At 38.7% G+C, this 17,867-nt stretch overlaps 1 protein-coding gene across 2 annotated transcripts; it reads right to left on the bottom strand.

Moving 5' to 3' along the window:
• Positions 1 to 5,077: 5,077 nt before the first annotated feature.
• Positions 5,078 to 6,547, bottom strand: LOC131684128 (uncharacterized). Of its 2 annotated transcripts, XM_058966704.1 has the most exons (3): positions 6,400 to 6,546; positions 5,664 to 6,334; positions 5,078 to 5,587 (listed from the first exon to the last, which is right to left on the bottom strand). In XM_058966704.1, exons 2-3 carry the CDS (start codon positions 6,208 to 6,210, stop codon positions 5,163 to 5,165), a joined length of 972 nt encoding a protein of 323 aa, XP_058822687.1. In that variant the 5' UTR covers positions 6,211 to 6,334; positions 6,400 to 6,546; the 3' UTR covers positions 5,078 to 5,162. The 2 variants fall into 2 exon arrangements, with proteins under 2 accessions (XP_058822687.1, XP_058822686.1); XM_058966703.1 differs by having other exon boundaries at positions 5,664 to 6,547.
• Positions 6,548 to 17,867: the final 11,320 nt, after the last annotated feature.

Below are 17,867 nucleotides of genomic sequence, written 5' to 3'. Positions count from 1 at the left end.
CTTATAGGCAGGTCTACAGTCAAATCCATCCAAACGGTTGTAGGAGCTGTGGAGACAGCAGAGATAAGGATATCGTTTTTGCGTGGTGGTTCCCTTAAGCGTGAAGAATGCTTCAATAGTACTAGCTGGGAAGCAATCGTCCATTCGCTGTACAGCATGAGTAACTCTGCAGGATATTATAGAGCTACTTTCAGTACCGAACACTGATCTACGAGGCAGACAAGGGGGAATCACAACTACAACTGACGTTCCCCGACTCGACGCTGTAGAACGCAGTGTACGATGGAGTATTGAAGCTGAACCTTCCCAGAGATATAACGATTTTCGGCTTCACGGATGATGTGGTGTTCCAAGTCATCGGACAATCGCTAGAAGAGGAGACACTCGACACGGAGACGATTGCCCATCATAAAACAGAGTTGGTGATGACTAGCAGCCGAAAGACAGCGCGGTCGGAAAATATATCATCGATTTGAACTTTTAAAGTTACGATGATTATGTTAAGGGGAAGGCTGTGAGAGCAACCACAGCTTTGCTTGAGACGCCAGTGTACTGGGCACCACGAACCAGCTGGAATCGCCGGACCGAAGCATGTGAGCAGACTAGCTTCACCGTCAGGGACAAGATCGAGTAGGTCGAGTGAAGCACCAGCGGTGGGTCGTCGAGTTTTCAACGAACCGGAAGCAGCGAACCAGAAGCTACGCTCCATCCAGTATCGCCGAACCGTCCTCGCCAAGTACTGGTTGGCCCTTTGAGTAGGATTTATGGACTATGCGAGAAGATTGCGACAAAACTGGGAGCTAAATGACTTAGGCAACAGGCATCGGTATCTGGAGAACTTCCGACGAGGAATTGAGATGGCTCGCGAAAACAGGAACTAAATGGTTCACAGAAACGGGAGCCAAATGGCTAACGGAAGTTCACTACTGCGATTAGCGGGATATGTGTTCGGAGCTAAACCGCTCTAATGTATCATTTTGTCTTAAGACTGAATCAGCCTCCCCACGACATAACACTTCGATGCAGTCTCGTGGAACAAAAGGAAGGAAGAGAAGTAAGGACTATTAGTAGCGGTTACGCACAAAAGTGAATCCCACCTAGAGCCAATGCACTTTTGAAGCTATTTAACCATACTATAAAACATACAGACATTTTCAGATATCGACGAACTGAATCTAGTGGTATATGACACTCGATACTCCGGGTGTAGCTTAAAAAGTCGAATTTCAGAGTGATTGCACAGTCTTCCTTATATGAAAAAGGCAAAAAATGAACTGATGATTGCTATACATTTCATAAATCCGTACGACTATCAAATGAATTTATCTGATGTGGCAACAAGATGGAGAAAATTGCAAAGATTTCGAAGATGTACACGGAACCGAGCCGAATTACTATCATGTACCAAACAAACAAATCTACAAGTCTTCAAGCACAAGCGATAAACCAAAGCTGATGTTTCCACTAGAGTTCGAAAAAGTATAGTATGCACAGGATGTACGTTCGCCAGGCTACTGTATACGAAATACGCAATAGAAAAAAATATCAGAGAAAACCATATCTGAGATGAATAATTCCATTGACGCACACTTTACCTTTGGATTCATTCCATAATGTTTTCCAAAAGTCCATAAGTGAAATGTTGCAATCCTGTTTCTGTACATTGTTATCAAGCAGGGTCATCTTTGACCGATTTTCATGCCTTGTGTGTAAAGACCGGTCCATGTGCCGCCACGACGGAACGAAAACTATTCAAGCAACCAAAAGTTAATACCTTAAAGTACTCTTAAATGTTTACATTAAGTTCTTAGAGAACTTTCAAGCTTTTATTGGGAATTTAAAAATTGCACTATTGGGAAAATTATTTAAAACGAAAACTTTAGCATCCCTTTCCTATGTGAACTTTTGATTGATTCAGTAATGTTTGCTTGAATTTTTCTAGTAAAACAAATAGCTCAACCCCGCTATACGAAATCACCCTGCGGAAACGTCCACGAGAACAATCGAAAGAAAATGCAAAAAGAAAAAAAATGTGTTTATTAAAATAAATATTTATTTTTTGTTTGCCCCCCCCCCCCTTCAGAAAAAAATTGTACTTGGACATAATTTTTAAAAAAGATTTGTAATGGCCTTATTTGCATGAATATATTTGAATACATGCAAACATCTTTTTTTCTGTAAATCACCGCCAGCCAGTGGGAGATAGGATAGTTAACACACACAAATTTGGAAGAGTCTTAAAGTGGTATGATAAACCATCCTACATAACAGCGGTTTACACCTCCCTAGTAACAATTCAGGTTATGTGGCACTCTTGAAGCCCTTCTTAAAACTTAGAATGCACTTGTAGTGTGCAATAAAACTAGAAATGCTACTTGGGCTGTTCAATGATGGTGGCCCCTTAGTTCAATCACTGAGAACTGACATACAAGTAAAGTTTTCAACTTGTGTAAGAAATTAAACTGTCGCTTTGAAATGACAACAGCAAGTAGCAACTTGCCACAGGTCGGCGCTTCGATTGGCCAGCTATCGCTATACGGGACTTGTATGCAAACTTGGATACAATGGTGACTCACGCATGTAAACCTGTATGCGATGGTGATTTTCAACGTATTTTCATTTAAATGTTTACACAGGTTTTTCGGGAAAGTTCGTTCTAGCATATATGTCTGTTCTCTGTGGTTCAATATTGCCCAGGGGCTCCGCTCCGACTGGTCTTGAGACGGACTTGGTTCGTCCGTCTGTTTGGTTATCTTTATGCTCTCTTGGCTCAGGAGGAGTTTTGCTCTGACAATCCCCTTCTGGGGACATCGATTACTTATCCTAAAACTATAGGCAGATAAAATTCCTCGGGAAGTTTTTTTTTTCTCGTGCTAGGTCGCCAAATATAACAGCTCGAGGAAGCGCTGAAACAAAGTCGAAGCAAACAACCTCTGGTCTCAGAAATTTGAGATCAAACGCGCACCTCCAGGAACACCAAAACCTCAAGTAACTCAACATTCCAACCAGAGATTCAAATTAGTGCAGAACTGGTTGGGACTAGATTGGGTACCGGACTCTTGTTGTTTTGTTATTGCGGAACTCCTCCCAGCACCGAGGATACCTCCATTCTCACGGTACAGCATGGGGTTGTCTTCTCGATGATATCCAATTTTGTCTACGTCCTGATCTTTGCTACAGCTTTAAGAAAGTGGTCTACCCATTCATGTTCCTACGAAACTTAGAAAACGAACTTCTTCATTTAATCTACAAGATGAATTGTTGAAGAGTGCAAAAACAAATTGTGCTAGATAAGTTATACCTTAAGAATATGTATATTTATAATAGCATCACTGACATACAAGTAAAGTTTTCAATGTGTGTAAGAAATAAAACTGTCGTTCTGAAATACCACTAGCAAGTTGCAACTTGCCACCAATAGGCGCTACGATCGGCAGACAAACACGAAATGAACCTTGTGTGCCAACTTGGATACAAGGGTGATTCACGTATGCGAACCTGTATGCGATTGTGATTTTCAACGTATTTTCATTTAAATTTTTACACAGGTTTCTCGGGAAAGTTTGTTCTAGCCTACATGTCTGTTCCCTGTGATAGCATCAATTTTATCCCATTCGGCAAACCACCCGTTATTTTATTTGTCGTTCGACTGACCGACGCGAATTGATCGTCATGTCGTTGCTGCCTCTTGCCTCCGAAGGACGAGTTGATCAACAGATTAAAGTGATCGGCTGATACCGCCAACGCAGAGCGGTTGTGCGTCATATACCTGGACAACGGTGGTCCTAGGGGTCGAGCTGTTGGTTGGCGGCGAGCGAGGTATTTGTCTCTGTGAGACTCGTGCAAAAGTGTAACCATCATCGGAAGGTTGTGTCTCCGCACTTCGCGGCGGTAAAGTTCAGACTGTAAATACGTTCAATGACTGAGAAGTATAGCTCGTTATTAAATGACATTAGCAAGTAGTAACTTGCCGCTAACCGGCGCTATGATCGGTCAGCTGACTTTCAGCAAACAGTGTATCTTGTGAACAAACTTGGATACAATGGTTATTCACGTATGCGAAATTGAATGCGATGGTAATTTTCAATGTATTCTTGTTCGAATGTTCACACAGTCTTTGCGGCAAAATTTGTTCTAGCTTAGGTATATGCATGTTCTCTATGATACAAAGTGTCGTATGTACTCAAGAAATAAAACTGTTATTTTAAATTAACATCAGCTAGTATTATCTTGTCACTAACCGCCGCAACGATCAGTTATCAAGCTATAAAGGCCTTGAGTGTAAACTTTCATACAATAGTGATATCTGCATGCAATTTTGTGTGCGATAGTGATTTGCAACATATTTTCACTGATAATTGACATACAAGTCAAGTTTTCGATGTATTTAAGAAATATAACAAACTGTCGTTTTCAAATGACATCAGCAAGTAATATTTTGGTACTATGATCGGCAAACTGACCTTCAAGCAATCTTTAGACAGACCTAGCGTACAAACTTGGATACAATTGGTTCACACGTGTGCGAAATTGATGGTAATTTGCAACGTATTCTTGCTCGAATGTTTTCTGGCAAAAGTTGTTCGATGTAGTATTTCCATGCTATTGCTTGCTAAGGGTTTTCGGAAGTTTTATTCCATCTTATATGTCTGTTCTCTGTGTAAAGTATAAACTGGCTATAAATGTAACTCCAGAAATCAGTTTATAGACAATCCAAACATAAGTGCAGGATATACAGCGAAAAGAGAACCATCACTCCTTTTGTCGAAAAGTTTAAGGCAATATTAGAAAAGCTTAGTCCGTATAAAAAATTAGTGTCTAACTAGAAAAAACTAGAATTATTTACGAAAAGCAAAAATTGAGAGCAACAAATTTGGACTATTTTATTTTAGTCCAATGTTTAGAGCAATTACAACTTTGTGAACATATGTCAGTAGAACCCTGCCACAAGTTAGTATAAAGAGGATACTCAGAATTACTAATTTTCTATTTATTATTCAGTTTATAATACAGGAAAAACTATACCTAGTTTAAAGAATTATACATGTTCGATAGAAGGTGGTCGAAATGTAAAAAATATTTTTGTTTAACAAAAGTTCTATTTCGATCAGAAATAATTAAAAATGTAGTCCTTATAGAAAAACTTAACTATAGAGAACAACCTAACAAGTTTTATTCCCTTGGTCGATCTGCAGCTGTTTCAGCTGGGCATTATTAATAATGTTTAGAACTTCCATCTGCGTCTTGTAGAACAGGAAGTCGTCCTTAATTGATGCCATCTGCGAGGAGACAAAATGCCCAATACTACGGGATCGGTCGCTGTCAACTGCAAGCTCGATCACCTCGGCCTTCCGCACGCTATTCACTTGACTGATCGACAAATTTTCTTCGAGCGCACTTTCATTGCGGGCATGTTTTGGGGTCGATTCTGCTGCAGGCATCAACTCAAGCTTACGCTTCGGTACCAGCGTATTCCCTTGAGTGATCTCATAGATAATTTCATCCTTCGTGGAACCGTTGAGCTGGGTAACAGGTGTTCCTCCTTTGCGATAAAGCTTTGTATCGCTGTTGAATTCTATTTTGGGTCCTGTGGATAAGTATTTAGAGTTAGTGTAGGTCAGACATGAATCAGAATAATTAAGCTAAAATGGTCAAAGTATTACCTTTACTCGCAGGCGTGCTCTGAATTTCGTACACAATCTCCGACTGGCCATCATTCTCGTAATCGCAGGAGTCCTCCCCAGTGTAGGACACGTATTCGCCTCCTTCTTGTTGTTGAGATATAGAAACATTGTAATCTTCATCATCATCCAATGATCTTGGTTTGATATGGCTTCGTAAGAAAGCCAAATGTTTATACCACCAAACGGAAGGTGTATAGGCGATCCCCTTGTTCTGTAGTTTCCTCATCTTGCTGATTTCCTGGCCAAATTGCGTTCTCAAGGTCTGTATCTTCTTTAGGATCTCATGAGTAGTTGTTCCTGGACGATGATCTTCCAGCAGATCAATTATTGTGTTCAATGCCTTCTGACGTTCCGTTTTGTTATAGTACTTGGAATGGCGCATATCATACAGCATTGGATGTTCCCTGTAAAGTTTCAGGAGGATCTCCAGGGCTGGCCTTCTCCAGTCTAAACTTGACATGATTTTGGATTCTGGTCGCTGGATGCAAGGCTCAATATCCAATTGCAACATAGAAGCACCTTTCATTAAAACTAACTTGCACACGACTGGAAATTGTTCTGGATAGGAGTGTTATTAGCAGCACTAACAGTGGACTTCCTTGCTTGCAAACAAAATGGACGCTATATTGGGCTTGTATACGGTAAGGAAACTATAATATATAATTGTCGTTTTTATACAGTTCTGTTCATCAATCAGACTAACCAAACACTTCACTTGTAAGTACACGTTCCACTAAGGCTTAGAGTAGAATGAAATTCTGTGATTCTGCAGGGTAAACGTTTAAAAAGTATTTCTAACTCAATCTACCTACTGTCACCATAAATAAGCTACCTCTAGAATGACATTACTACGCTATGAATGAATCCTTGGAGAGCATAAAATATAAACAAGCACACAAACACTTGCAAGCTTGAACTGGCGAATCGTATTACACTACTACACATTGTATACAACGGGATGTTGCGTACGAGACCGTATTGTATGCCACTTGATTGTATGAATAAGCATGTGGAAAAACGAGCGCGTAAAGAGGATAGGCTTATTATGGTTTTCACGAAGCCATAACATCAGAATAAATAAATATTAGTTGTTTTGTAATGCAAAAATTGTATAGGTCCTAAAAAATAATATGTATGACTTCAAATTATTGATAATATCAATATTATTATGATTTAAAACAATGTGTGTAGATGTTTCATTCGTGTGGAGTGCGCTAGTCAAACAGAAGTTCATTCATTCCCTCTCCATTGATAGCACTGTAGTGTATGTGAGGCAATCCAAAGCGTTACGAGAGTTACAAAATGATCAACCCTTGACCACCATTAATAGTCATTAGCGTTCCTTGCAAAATATTATTTTTATTGTCAACAGTGAAAAATAAATCGGATTGGCGATACGCATTTAAATGGGATTGATTAATTTTCGACAAACATATGATTAGGGCTTAAAAGACAACTGTCAAAATTCACTTTGGGGGGAAATTCCACTCAAACCATTAATCGTCTAGTACAGCCATTGATAGCATACATAAGAGAAAACTGCATTGACTGCTATGCACCGTGCCCGCGTAATAACGGTTTCTCCAGAATTTCTCCTCAAAATGATATTTTGACATTTAGCTTTTGAGCCCTTATCATATATTTGTCGAGAATTAATGGAAATATATGATTTATGTAAGGAATGTTAATCAGCAGACCCGGTTCGTGTGATTTTGACTATTTATATTACATTCTCGACAAAATGCGATAAGGGCTCGAAAACCAAATGTCAAAATTCACTTTGAGGAGAAAGTCTGGAGAAACCGTTATCACCCAAGCACGGTGCATAGCAGTCAACGAGAGATTTTTTATTTAGTTATTTTTTTTAGATACTTAAAAGCATACTGCATATTGAGGCAAAATAAAGAGTATGTCGAAAATTGCTAAAGATTTTTTGCATGGATGCAAAATGGTGATATTTTAAGGGTTAAAAACCCATCATTTTTTATTATATATCCAGCAAAATCGCTTTCAAATGATGATGACTGTATTAAATAAGACAATATTATAACAAACGTAATAGAACACAACTATTTGTATAACTTCCGCTTAAAAATAACCGAAAATAGTAGTATTGCTGTTTGTTGGACCAGCTTTAAAAACACCTTTTTTAAACAAGTTATTCCAAATTTGAATGATAAAAAAGTCACATTATACGGCAAGATCCGGCAAAGATGCTGGAACAATATTCCAAAACAAGGTTCCGGCTATTCAAAAAACATTTAATCTCTTCCGATCTTTTCCGATCTACAAATTCCAAGCGATTTGAACATATTGATATTTTTACTAATTTAAGGTACGCCAAAACGCTGTAGGGTCAAAAACTATGTTTGGCAAAATGAATCTTTATGAATATGTGCACAGGTATCCCTTTTCTTCTTCCTTTTCCACTGACCAACTGTGCATGCAGCGGAAAAAACAAATGTATTCACAAAGATCACCTCGAGAATACTAGTATTCGGGAGGATCTAGAAAATTGATCTCTGCACTGATAAGTGGATAGATGCCAAATAGTCCCAAAAACCAGTTTTCTGTTTGTATTTCATATTAAGGCATAATAACAGCAATAGCCGCAATAAATAGTTTTGGCCAGGATTCGACCCCAGTTACTCCTCTGTGCGCTGGACGGTTAATGGTTTGTCCTGAATTTCTTACAAGTGAATTTTGACAGTTAGTTTTTGAGCCCTAATCTTATGTTTGTCGAGATTTCTCTGAACGCTGATCGATTTTCTCTTCAGCGGAAGTAGAATAATTTAAGTGATATTTACACGATCCGCCAACCGTCCGTCTCCCGTACAGCACGTCGATGGAACGTCAAACTTAGATACAAGCAGAGACGTTCACGCGCATCATCGCAACGGAACATTTTGACGTACGGAATGTACGCTAGACGAAGAAATTGTCCGTACAGGGGAATGACTTAAGAGGCAGTTTTTCAAATGTGCACCCCTTTGTTTGAGAAATCGTATTGATGTGCTTCGATTTTGATGAAACATTAAACCGTTTGTGCATATGTTGGATGGACTTCGGTCAAATATTAGATTCTTACCTGAGGGGATCGGAGGTAAAACCTAAGACAAGACGTGACAATCGGCTTTATTTTTCCTTCGACGTTCTTCTTTTCGCGCATTTTCACCCTGCCGAACTCTTCCGAACAGTGTTGCTATTTTTATTAATGAAAATGGATTCTTACTAATTTATGTTATACCTGCAATATTTTGTATATTGAATTCACTATATTGATGAAGGACTCCGTTTTTCTATGTCATGGGTGTTTAGTAAGGTTTGAAAAATTTTAGATTATGGTTTAATTGCTATCTTATTTTTGTTAAAGCTTATCAACCACGTATAGAGCAAGTGTATCTACCAGACATTTTTCTATCACAAATTCTGTTCAGTTTAATCATTTACCTAGGTTTTTACTCTTTTAACGATAATAATTTCATTTGTCAAAAATAATGACAATATTTTCCAATAAACATTGTTAAACAATATTGCGCTATCCCTGCAGCAAAGATAGGTTATATGGATGAACTTTGGAGTAAATTTAGGACAATTTTCATTCAGAATTCTATCTGGGGTTGAAAAACATTTTGAAGTAGAATACTTCTAACGTTTCAATATGGGGTGCCGCTCCAAAAATTTCAGTTGAGAAATTTTCCCAGATTTGAAATGCGAATATCTTCCGTTCTACTGGACGCAATCGCAATATTTTTGCACTATCTGATCGGAAATTTGTGCACGTATTTCGTATTAAATTTCGGAATTACTGCGACTACTATAAATAAACCAAAACAAGGATTTTCAGAAAATCCTTCGAAAACAGCGAGGAAAATGCGCAATTTGCCAGCATATCCCACGCAGAGTCGTCAAAAAGGAGCATGTAAGCGTTTCATTACATACGGGAATGTTATATATACAGGTCACGCGATCTTGTTTTGTATCAGTGGGTGCTCGCTTACCACACGAGCAACATGCTCGTCCAATGAGCGGTATCATGTTTGCGTTCCCGTACCAAGCGTCATCGCAAGGTTCTTCGTGATAAAATCCAGGGAATCACCAAATCTGCCATTCGGTGTCTGGCTCGTCGTGGTGGTGTAAAATGCATCTCCGATTTAATCTACGAATGCTGAGGGTGTGCAGGAAAATGTCACCCGAGATGCCGTGACCTACACTGAACACGCCACGCGCAAAACCGCAATGAATGTCGTCTATACTCTGAAGCGGCAGGGACGCACTTTGTATGGATTTGGAAGTTGAAAAGGTAGAACTCACTTGTATCATTATAAAAAAGGCCCTTTTCAGGGCCACCAGAATCATTTCAAAGAATAAGTTTGCATTTTCTGTTTCATGGACTGTTTCTCCCTGGAGAGCAATTTTGGTTAAACCCTAAATTATGATTTATTTCAGTACGCAAATTGCAAATATGGTCAGAAAGAAACTGGAGTGAAGTGGAAAACATTTTTACTAGGCGCATTCAAAAAAGGTTTCAATTCTCAAACATTTTACCAAAGTGCCGTATTACATTACTCTCTTTACCCTGAGTGTTCGATAATCTCCGTATTGGAAACACAATTTCAATTTTGTTCTTTATCAAAAATATGTGGTCGACCAACGAAAGGGTGGAGCTACGAAGAACACATATTGAGGACAACACAAAAAAGGACGAGCTTACATTGTGCTGTAGTCAGGTATAAAAACTCAGCATGCTGTTGCTCACGCTCAGTTCGTTTCCAGCATCAGCATACAGCAGTTCGTTTGCAGTATCTCCCGCAAAATTCAAACCGCCGTCCGTTTGCTGCTGTTAGAAGAGTTGGCCAAGCACGCCGTCTTCCATGGCACCAAAACTGTTACCATATACACCAGCTCCAAGTAAATTTCGAACACTGCCCAAACAAAAGGCCCTTTTCAGGGCCATCAATTTATCGACAAAGAATGAAATTGAAATTTTGTTATTACAAGCAGCAGAAAGTGGCTTGTCAAGAGCGTTGGATGGTAAGTGAGCCACTTGTAAACAATACCGTCGCTTTCAAATAGAATGGCACAAAATCAAAAGTTATTTGTAGACAGGTTAGTGTAATGATTCAATTTACAAAAATCGAACGTTTTCTAACGTTTCGATATAGGTGTTTCGTTTCAAAATTTTCGGCCAGAATGCCCCTGTTTTTTCAAACGTGAAAATCTGCTGTTGTATTGAATGAAAACCTTCGATTTTTGCGCTGATTGGAAATAGTTGTGACTATTTCTGTAGAATGTACAATTACTGAAAATAACGGATTTTGTGAAAGCAGTGGTTGGTCCGCACAATTCGATTCCAAGCGAGCCAGATTAGTTTTCGTTGGAAGGTCCACCTCTGACAATAGAAGTAAACTATTTTATTTTGAATTCAACTAACTTCCTTGAAAACAGCACAGTTAAAAAACTTTTGGGAAAAACGCGCAAACCTAAATTTTCCACTATAATGGAAACTGCCTGTGCCCCGCCGCACAGAATCATCAAGATTGATAGTAATTCAAGCCGGGAGGAAAGAGGTTGTAAGGCAATGGAAAACGAAAATTTCATTTATATCTTACTGGAATATAATTGGCTGGTCCTGAAAAGAACTTATTGGTTTGTGGTTTATTTTGGGGTCACAATTTAGGCCTGCTCGATTGCTGATAGCTGTGAATTTCTCGCAGGGCGACAGTTTCTGTTCAGTAGTGACGAGGCTTCCTAACGCCAACCGTGACTGGGGCATTTTTACACGGCCTTCGTTGCTTACTGCTTGCGGGGAGGCTTTCCTTCGGTGGACTTACGAGCGGTATGTTTGGTACGGGCCATTTATCCACAAAGAATCGAATTGAAATTTTGTTATTAGAAGCATCCGAAAGTAGCTTGCCAAGAGCGTTCGATGGCAAGTGAGCTACTTGTGAACAATATCGTAGATTTCACGTAGAATGACACAAAATAAAGTTATCATTTGTGTGTTTGTTTACAGTTTCGTGTTTACTAGGCGCATTCAAAAAAGGTTTCAATTCTCAAACATTTTACCAAGGTGTCGTATTACATTACACTTTTTACCCTGAGTGTTCGATAACCTCCGTATTGGAAACACAATTTCAATTTTGTTCTTTATCAAAAATATGTGGTCGACCAACGAAAGGGTGGAGCTACGAAGAACACATATTGAGGACAACACAAAAAAGGACGAGCTTACATTGTGCTGTAGTCAGGTATAAAAACTCAGCATGCTGTTGCTCACGCTCAGTTCGTTTCCAGCATCAGCATACAGCAGTTCGTTTGCAGTATCTCCCGCAAAATTCAAACCGCCGTCCGTTTGCTGCTGTTAGAAGAGTTGGCCAAGCACGCCGTCTTCCATGGCACCAAAACTGTTACCATATACACCAGCTCCAAGTAAATTTCGAACACTGCCCAAACAAAAGGCCCTTTTCAGGGCCATCAATTTATCGACAAAGAATGAAATTGAAATTTTGCTATTACAAGCAGCAGAAAGTGGCTTGTCAAGAGCGTTGGATGGTAAGTGAGCCACTTATAAACAATACCGTCGCTTTCACGTAGAATGGCACAAAATCAAAAGTTATTTGTAGACAGGTTAGTGTAATGATTCAATTTACAAAAATCGAACGTTTTCTAACGATTCGATATAGGTGCTCCGTTTCAAAAATTTCGGCCAGAATGTTGCCTGTTTTTCTAAAAGTGAAAATCTGCTATTGTACTGAATGAAAACCTTCGATTTTTGCGCTGATTGGAAATAGTTGTGACTAGTTGTGTAGAATGTTCAATTACTGAAAATAACAGATTTTGTGAAAGCAGTGGTTGGTCCATACAATTCGATTCCAAGCGAGCCAGACTAGTTTTCGTTGGAAGGTCCATCTCTGACAATAGAAATAAACTATTTTATTTTGAATTCAACTACAACTTCCTTGAAAACAGCACAGCTAAAAAACTTTTGGAAAAAACGCGCAAACCTAAATTTTCCATTATAATCAAAATTAGTGCCCCCACCGCACAGCATCATCAAGATTGATAGTTATTCAAGCCGGGTGGAAAGGGGGAGGGAGGTTGTAAGGCAATGGAAAATTTCATGTATAATAATAATACTTTATAATTGGCTGGTTCTGAAAACAACTTGTTGGTTTGTGGTTTATTTTGGGTCACAATTTAGGCCCGCTCGATTTCTGATAGCTGTGAATTTTTCGCAGGGCGACAGTTTCTGTTCGGTAGCGATGAGGCTTCTTAACGCCAACCGTGACTGGGGCACTTTTACACGGCCTTCGTTGCCAACGTTGCCAACTGCTTGCGGGGAGCCTTTCCTCCGGTGGACTTACGAGCGGTCTGTTTGGTACAGGCCATGTAGCGAAAAATGCTGATCTGCTACTTCTCTGATGCTGGTAGTAGGACGACGCTTAAACGCTCGTTTGCGTGCCTTCATTCATAAAAGTTCAACAATATTTTCAAAGAATGTTGTAAATTGTCAACTTGATAATTCCAAAAATACTTTAAATAAACTATGAATGTGCAAAAGACGACAAAATCGCATAAAAATTGCTTATTCCAGAGCAGAATTTACCGGTCTAAAGTGTATTCTACTTCACTCCGGTTATGTCTCTGACATTACCCACCCAACTTTTTTTTTTTAATTTTAGTGTCTAACTGGCGCCAGTTTGATGTTGGTTGGGACTTATATAACTAGCATTGGTGTTAGTTACTGATGAGGAGAGTCCAAAATACTAAAAAACCATACACGATCAGAAGGCTTCCCCTTGAAAAACGTATCAGTAAACGTGGTCTAAAGCGATATTGAATCAATAAAGCATTTTTTCACATTGTATTTTGTTTATAGTCCTAAACTAATTTTTACATGACAATAGCTTCAGAAACTATAAAGAGTGAACAAGTTTTGCGAAAAAGAGAATGTCTTACATTATAGTCGCTCTGGACCACGTGCTCTGATGTGTTTCTCAAAGACAAGTCCTTCGATCGTGGTAAACACACTCAATTTTTATTGCCGAATATCGGCAAAATTTTGCGGAATTTTGCCGAGCTGAAATATCAGCAAAACTTCCAGCAAAAAATATTTCGCTGCATATAAGCCATTCAAAACTGTGATAATTTGCTGAATTGTCAGTTTAATTTGCTGAAACTCAGCTAAATTGTCATTATTTCACTGATTGTTTCAGCAATTAAATTTTGAACACTTACAGATGAATGGGCTTTACGGAACATCAGCGAAACAAAAATTGCAAAGCTGAACTTTTAGCAAATCCTGTTTTGCCGGTTAGTTAATTTCAGTAGAATATTTTGCTGAAACAAAATATAAAAAATTGGTGTAGATTTTCCTACAAAAGAAATAACTATAATACATCAAATTGGTGTAGAAATATATGAAGAATCTGAAAATGATCGAATTTTGAATGAAAATTTGGTTGGAAAGGAACCCGGAATAAAAATATATTTCAAAAATATATCTGCCGTTATCTGCTCTGGAGTGAGTAGTTTAGATTAAATATTGACATGTATAACATTTTCAAGCATGCATAATCAGTGTGAAGTATATTCTGGGTAATTTTGTTTAAAAACCTAGTCAGTACCCCAGTAGAGGAAATGGAAAATGCATGAATGGCTGGACCTTTTGAATGAATGATGCAACGAACAGCAATCGTTTAAACATAGTAGGGCATAACATGAGATTTGTTCCTCTTTCAAGTTCAAACAAACCTGTTGTTAGCAACTCTGATTACCACTAGTTTACAATACAAAGTTTACTTTAAAATTCATTCACACAAACCCATTCTCAATTAGGTTTTTACAAAAAGCTATAACGTTTTTAAAATTGTCATTCCAGTCTATTGATTACAAATCGAAAATGTATATTATATGTTCATCCCCACCCAAAGCTCTTTTAGAAAAACTAAACATCATTAGATCTCATCAAGTTAGACCAAAGTTAGAGTGATTTTAGCATTTTGTCTTATTTCTTCGGATCAATTCTCAAAGCTTGTTTTGCCCCAGTTTTCCCAAGTAGAAATCTAATATTTGAACGAAGTCACACTCGTTCTGTGACTCTCGAACCGACCGGTCTATCTTTCCAGTCCGTGCGGTGTAACGCTGAAAAGAATTGTGCTAATCCGCTGCCAAGGTTATCTTACGCATTCTCGCCTCGTAGATGTTTCTGTATTTTTCCCTTGTGTGTTTCTGCGAGTTTACCGTTATCCGGCCAGTGAGCAGTAAAGCAGTGTTTTTTTTTCTAATAAGCCTTCTAGATACCGTTACATACACAAGTAATGAACCGCATTGCTACTACACTTCTCATTCTTGTTTATAATACAAGCTTCGTCTCGGTAATTTTCCAAGCAAATTTAGAAACTGATATCTCAGTAAAAGAGATTTGTTTGCTGATTTTCGGTGAAACATTTTCTGAGTATCGGCTATCCAACGTCACTTTTACTGAGATCTCACAAAAAAAAATGTTTACTGAGATCTCAGCTATAGAGATTTCGGCAAAAGATGAAAAAAAGCTGAGATTCGGCAGAAAAAATAAGTGTATATACTGGGCATTAGGCCCGTGCAAAAATGACTTCCCCTAACAATGGTTTGCCTCATGGAGAGATGGAAGTCGAAACAAAATCGAATCCCCGGCTCAAGGTATATCCATGCTCGGTCACCGGACCTTACGTGATCTTTGTTTGGGCCAAAGACGAAAAGTAACTACTGGCGCCGGTTCGCTAACGAGCTATCGAGAGAAACATCGATGAGCATTCTTTGGTACATGGCCCGGCGATTATGAAATCGAAACAGTACTAACGAGAGCGTGAAATATTCATACCGTTGGATATTCTATTTCGTCAAGGAGGTTTGTCCGCATTCCGCCCGGTACAGAAGATCTACCGTTGACGCGAATGAAACACCGTTTTCGATGATGGAGTTCTCACTTGGTCTCTTATCATGTAAAAAAGTCATAGGGCCAGACAGAATCAAATTTAACTTACTAAAGAATCTGCCAGACTCTGCTAAGAGACGTTTCTTGAGGATAATATTGTCCCTCATGACTGGAAGCAAGTGAAGGTAATCGTCATCCAAAAATAAGGAAAACCAGCCTACGACTACAGCTCGTATCGACCGATTGCGATGCTGTCCTGTATCCAAAAGTTGTTCGAGAAAATGATCTTGTTTCGCCTCGACAAATGGGTAGAAGCAAATGGCTTACTGTCAGATACGCAATTTGGCTTTTGCAAAGGCAAAGAAACGAACGATTTTCTTGCGTTGCTCTCAACCGAAGTTCAAATGGTCTATGCTAGCAAAGAACAAATGGCATCAGTTTTCTTGGATATTAAGGAGGCTTTTGACTCAGTTTCCATTAAAATTCTTTCTGAGAAGCTGAACCAGCATGGTCTTTCACCGACTCGAAACAACTTTTTGCCAAAGTTGTTGTCTGAAAAACACATTCCTTTTGCACATGAAGATCTATCGATATCACGAATTGGCTACATGGGTCATCCCCAGGGCTCATGTCTTAGTCCCCTTCTCTAAAACTTGTATGTGAATACCATTGACGCATGTCTTGTCAATTCCTGCACGCTGGACTCTATAACAGGTCCCAAAGCTGTCGATTTGCATGGACCATTACAACATCCCAAGGAACAATTTCTGCTGAAAAAACGTATGTGCAAGATATTTTAATCAGCTTAAGCTGATTAGCTGCGTTTTAAAATATTCAAGCTACTGCTCTTCAATGCTTAACCAGTTGAAATTGGAGAATTTATTCAGCATTTGCTGATTAGTGCTGTTGTAACAGTGTTTCTTCAGTCGCAGTTCTGGGTGGTTCATAACATTCGTTCAACTGTTTCTGATTAAGTAAGCTGAAAACAGGCTTTTTCCACACGCAAGCAAAACTTGTTCAGTACCTTGTTCAGCTTTTACAAGGAGTTGCTGATTACATCAGTTTAAGCTGCAATTATTTAGCAATTGTTCAGCTTGTTGTAAAGCGCTTGAAAAGCTAATGGTAAAAATATTTTTTTCAGCAACAATTTTCGTTATTTTTTTTTCAATTAATTTAATCTTCTTTCCATTCGTAATTACTGGTTAACGGAGCTTAGGTCCCCCAAAGTCAATCAGCACCACAAAACCTTGCGAATCCATTTCCTTTTTCCAGCATTTGTATTCGAACCCAGGTACATTGTGTTACTACATTCGTCGCTCTTCCATCTAAGCCATATCGCCTTTCTACTAGCACATGAAAAATTGGTCATCATACCAATCAAGTAAGTATTCATATAGTCATATATTAATAGCTGAATTGCGGCAACATTGATATTTTTAATCAGCGTTGTGTTAATGGCAGTTCAAAACCGGCGCTGATGAACTGCTTTATAACAGCCTCAAATATGTATATCCAAACAGGGAGTGCAACCTTAGAACAGGAGGTGCAACCTTACACCTCGGATAGTAACGTCATTTTTCTCGATAATTTTTTTCATCACATCGGAGCATTTTTTTTTCAAAACCTCGAATCATTTGGCATTAAAAGTCGTGATTTTATTCATCTACTGTGCTACTGAAAGTTAATAAAATGAGCCAGTGTTATATCCACGATACAGGTAAGTGGATTGTTCTCAAAAATTTATGAATTTGCAGCCCAAATCGGATTTTGAATTAAGCATATAACAAAACGCAGTGCATGTTGGTTACAGGTGCTGCAAACTATGTTTGTTGAGCGACTGTGATCTGTGGATATTTCTAGCGAAATAATGTTTTATTCAACGTTAAAAATATGCTCTTTTTGGTACTGAATCAATAACTATTACTATAAATTGCACGATTAGCAGTGTATTTTTTAACGCTAGTTTCTATAATGTCCCCTTACGGTATGTTATCTGCATTTCAGACACCGGTCACTTTTTCTGCATTGTGCAAACCATGAAGCGAGTCGACCGGTTCTTTCAATAGTTCCACATCAATGGATCGATGGAAAATATCGATTATGGCCACCAAAGCGGTTGGAATTACTTATAAGAGATCCATCATCGAAACCATCTCCAAATTGGAACAGATTAAAATGCGAAGTAAAACGAAAATATATCCCCACCTTTGACGAAGCTGAAACTAAGGCAGGCGGGTCACACTACCGATACATCAGATGTACAG

This window comes from Topomyia yanbarensis, chromosome 2, assembly GCF_030247195.1.
Source record: "Topomyia yanbarensis strain Yona2022 chromosome 2, ASM3024719v1, whole genome shotgun sequence".
NCBI lineage: Eukaryota > Metazoa > Arthropoda > Insecta > Diptera > Culicidae > Topomyia > Topomyia yanbarensis.
This window is presented reverse-complemented; position numbering and strand designations above follow the sequence as displayed.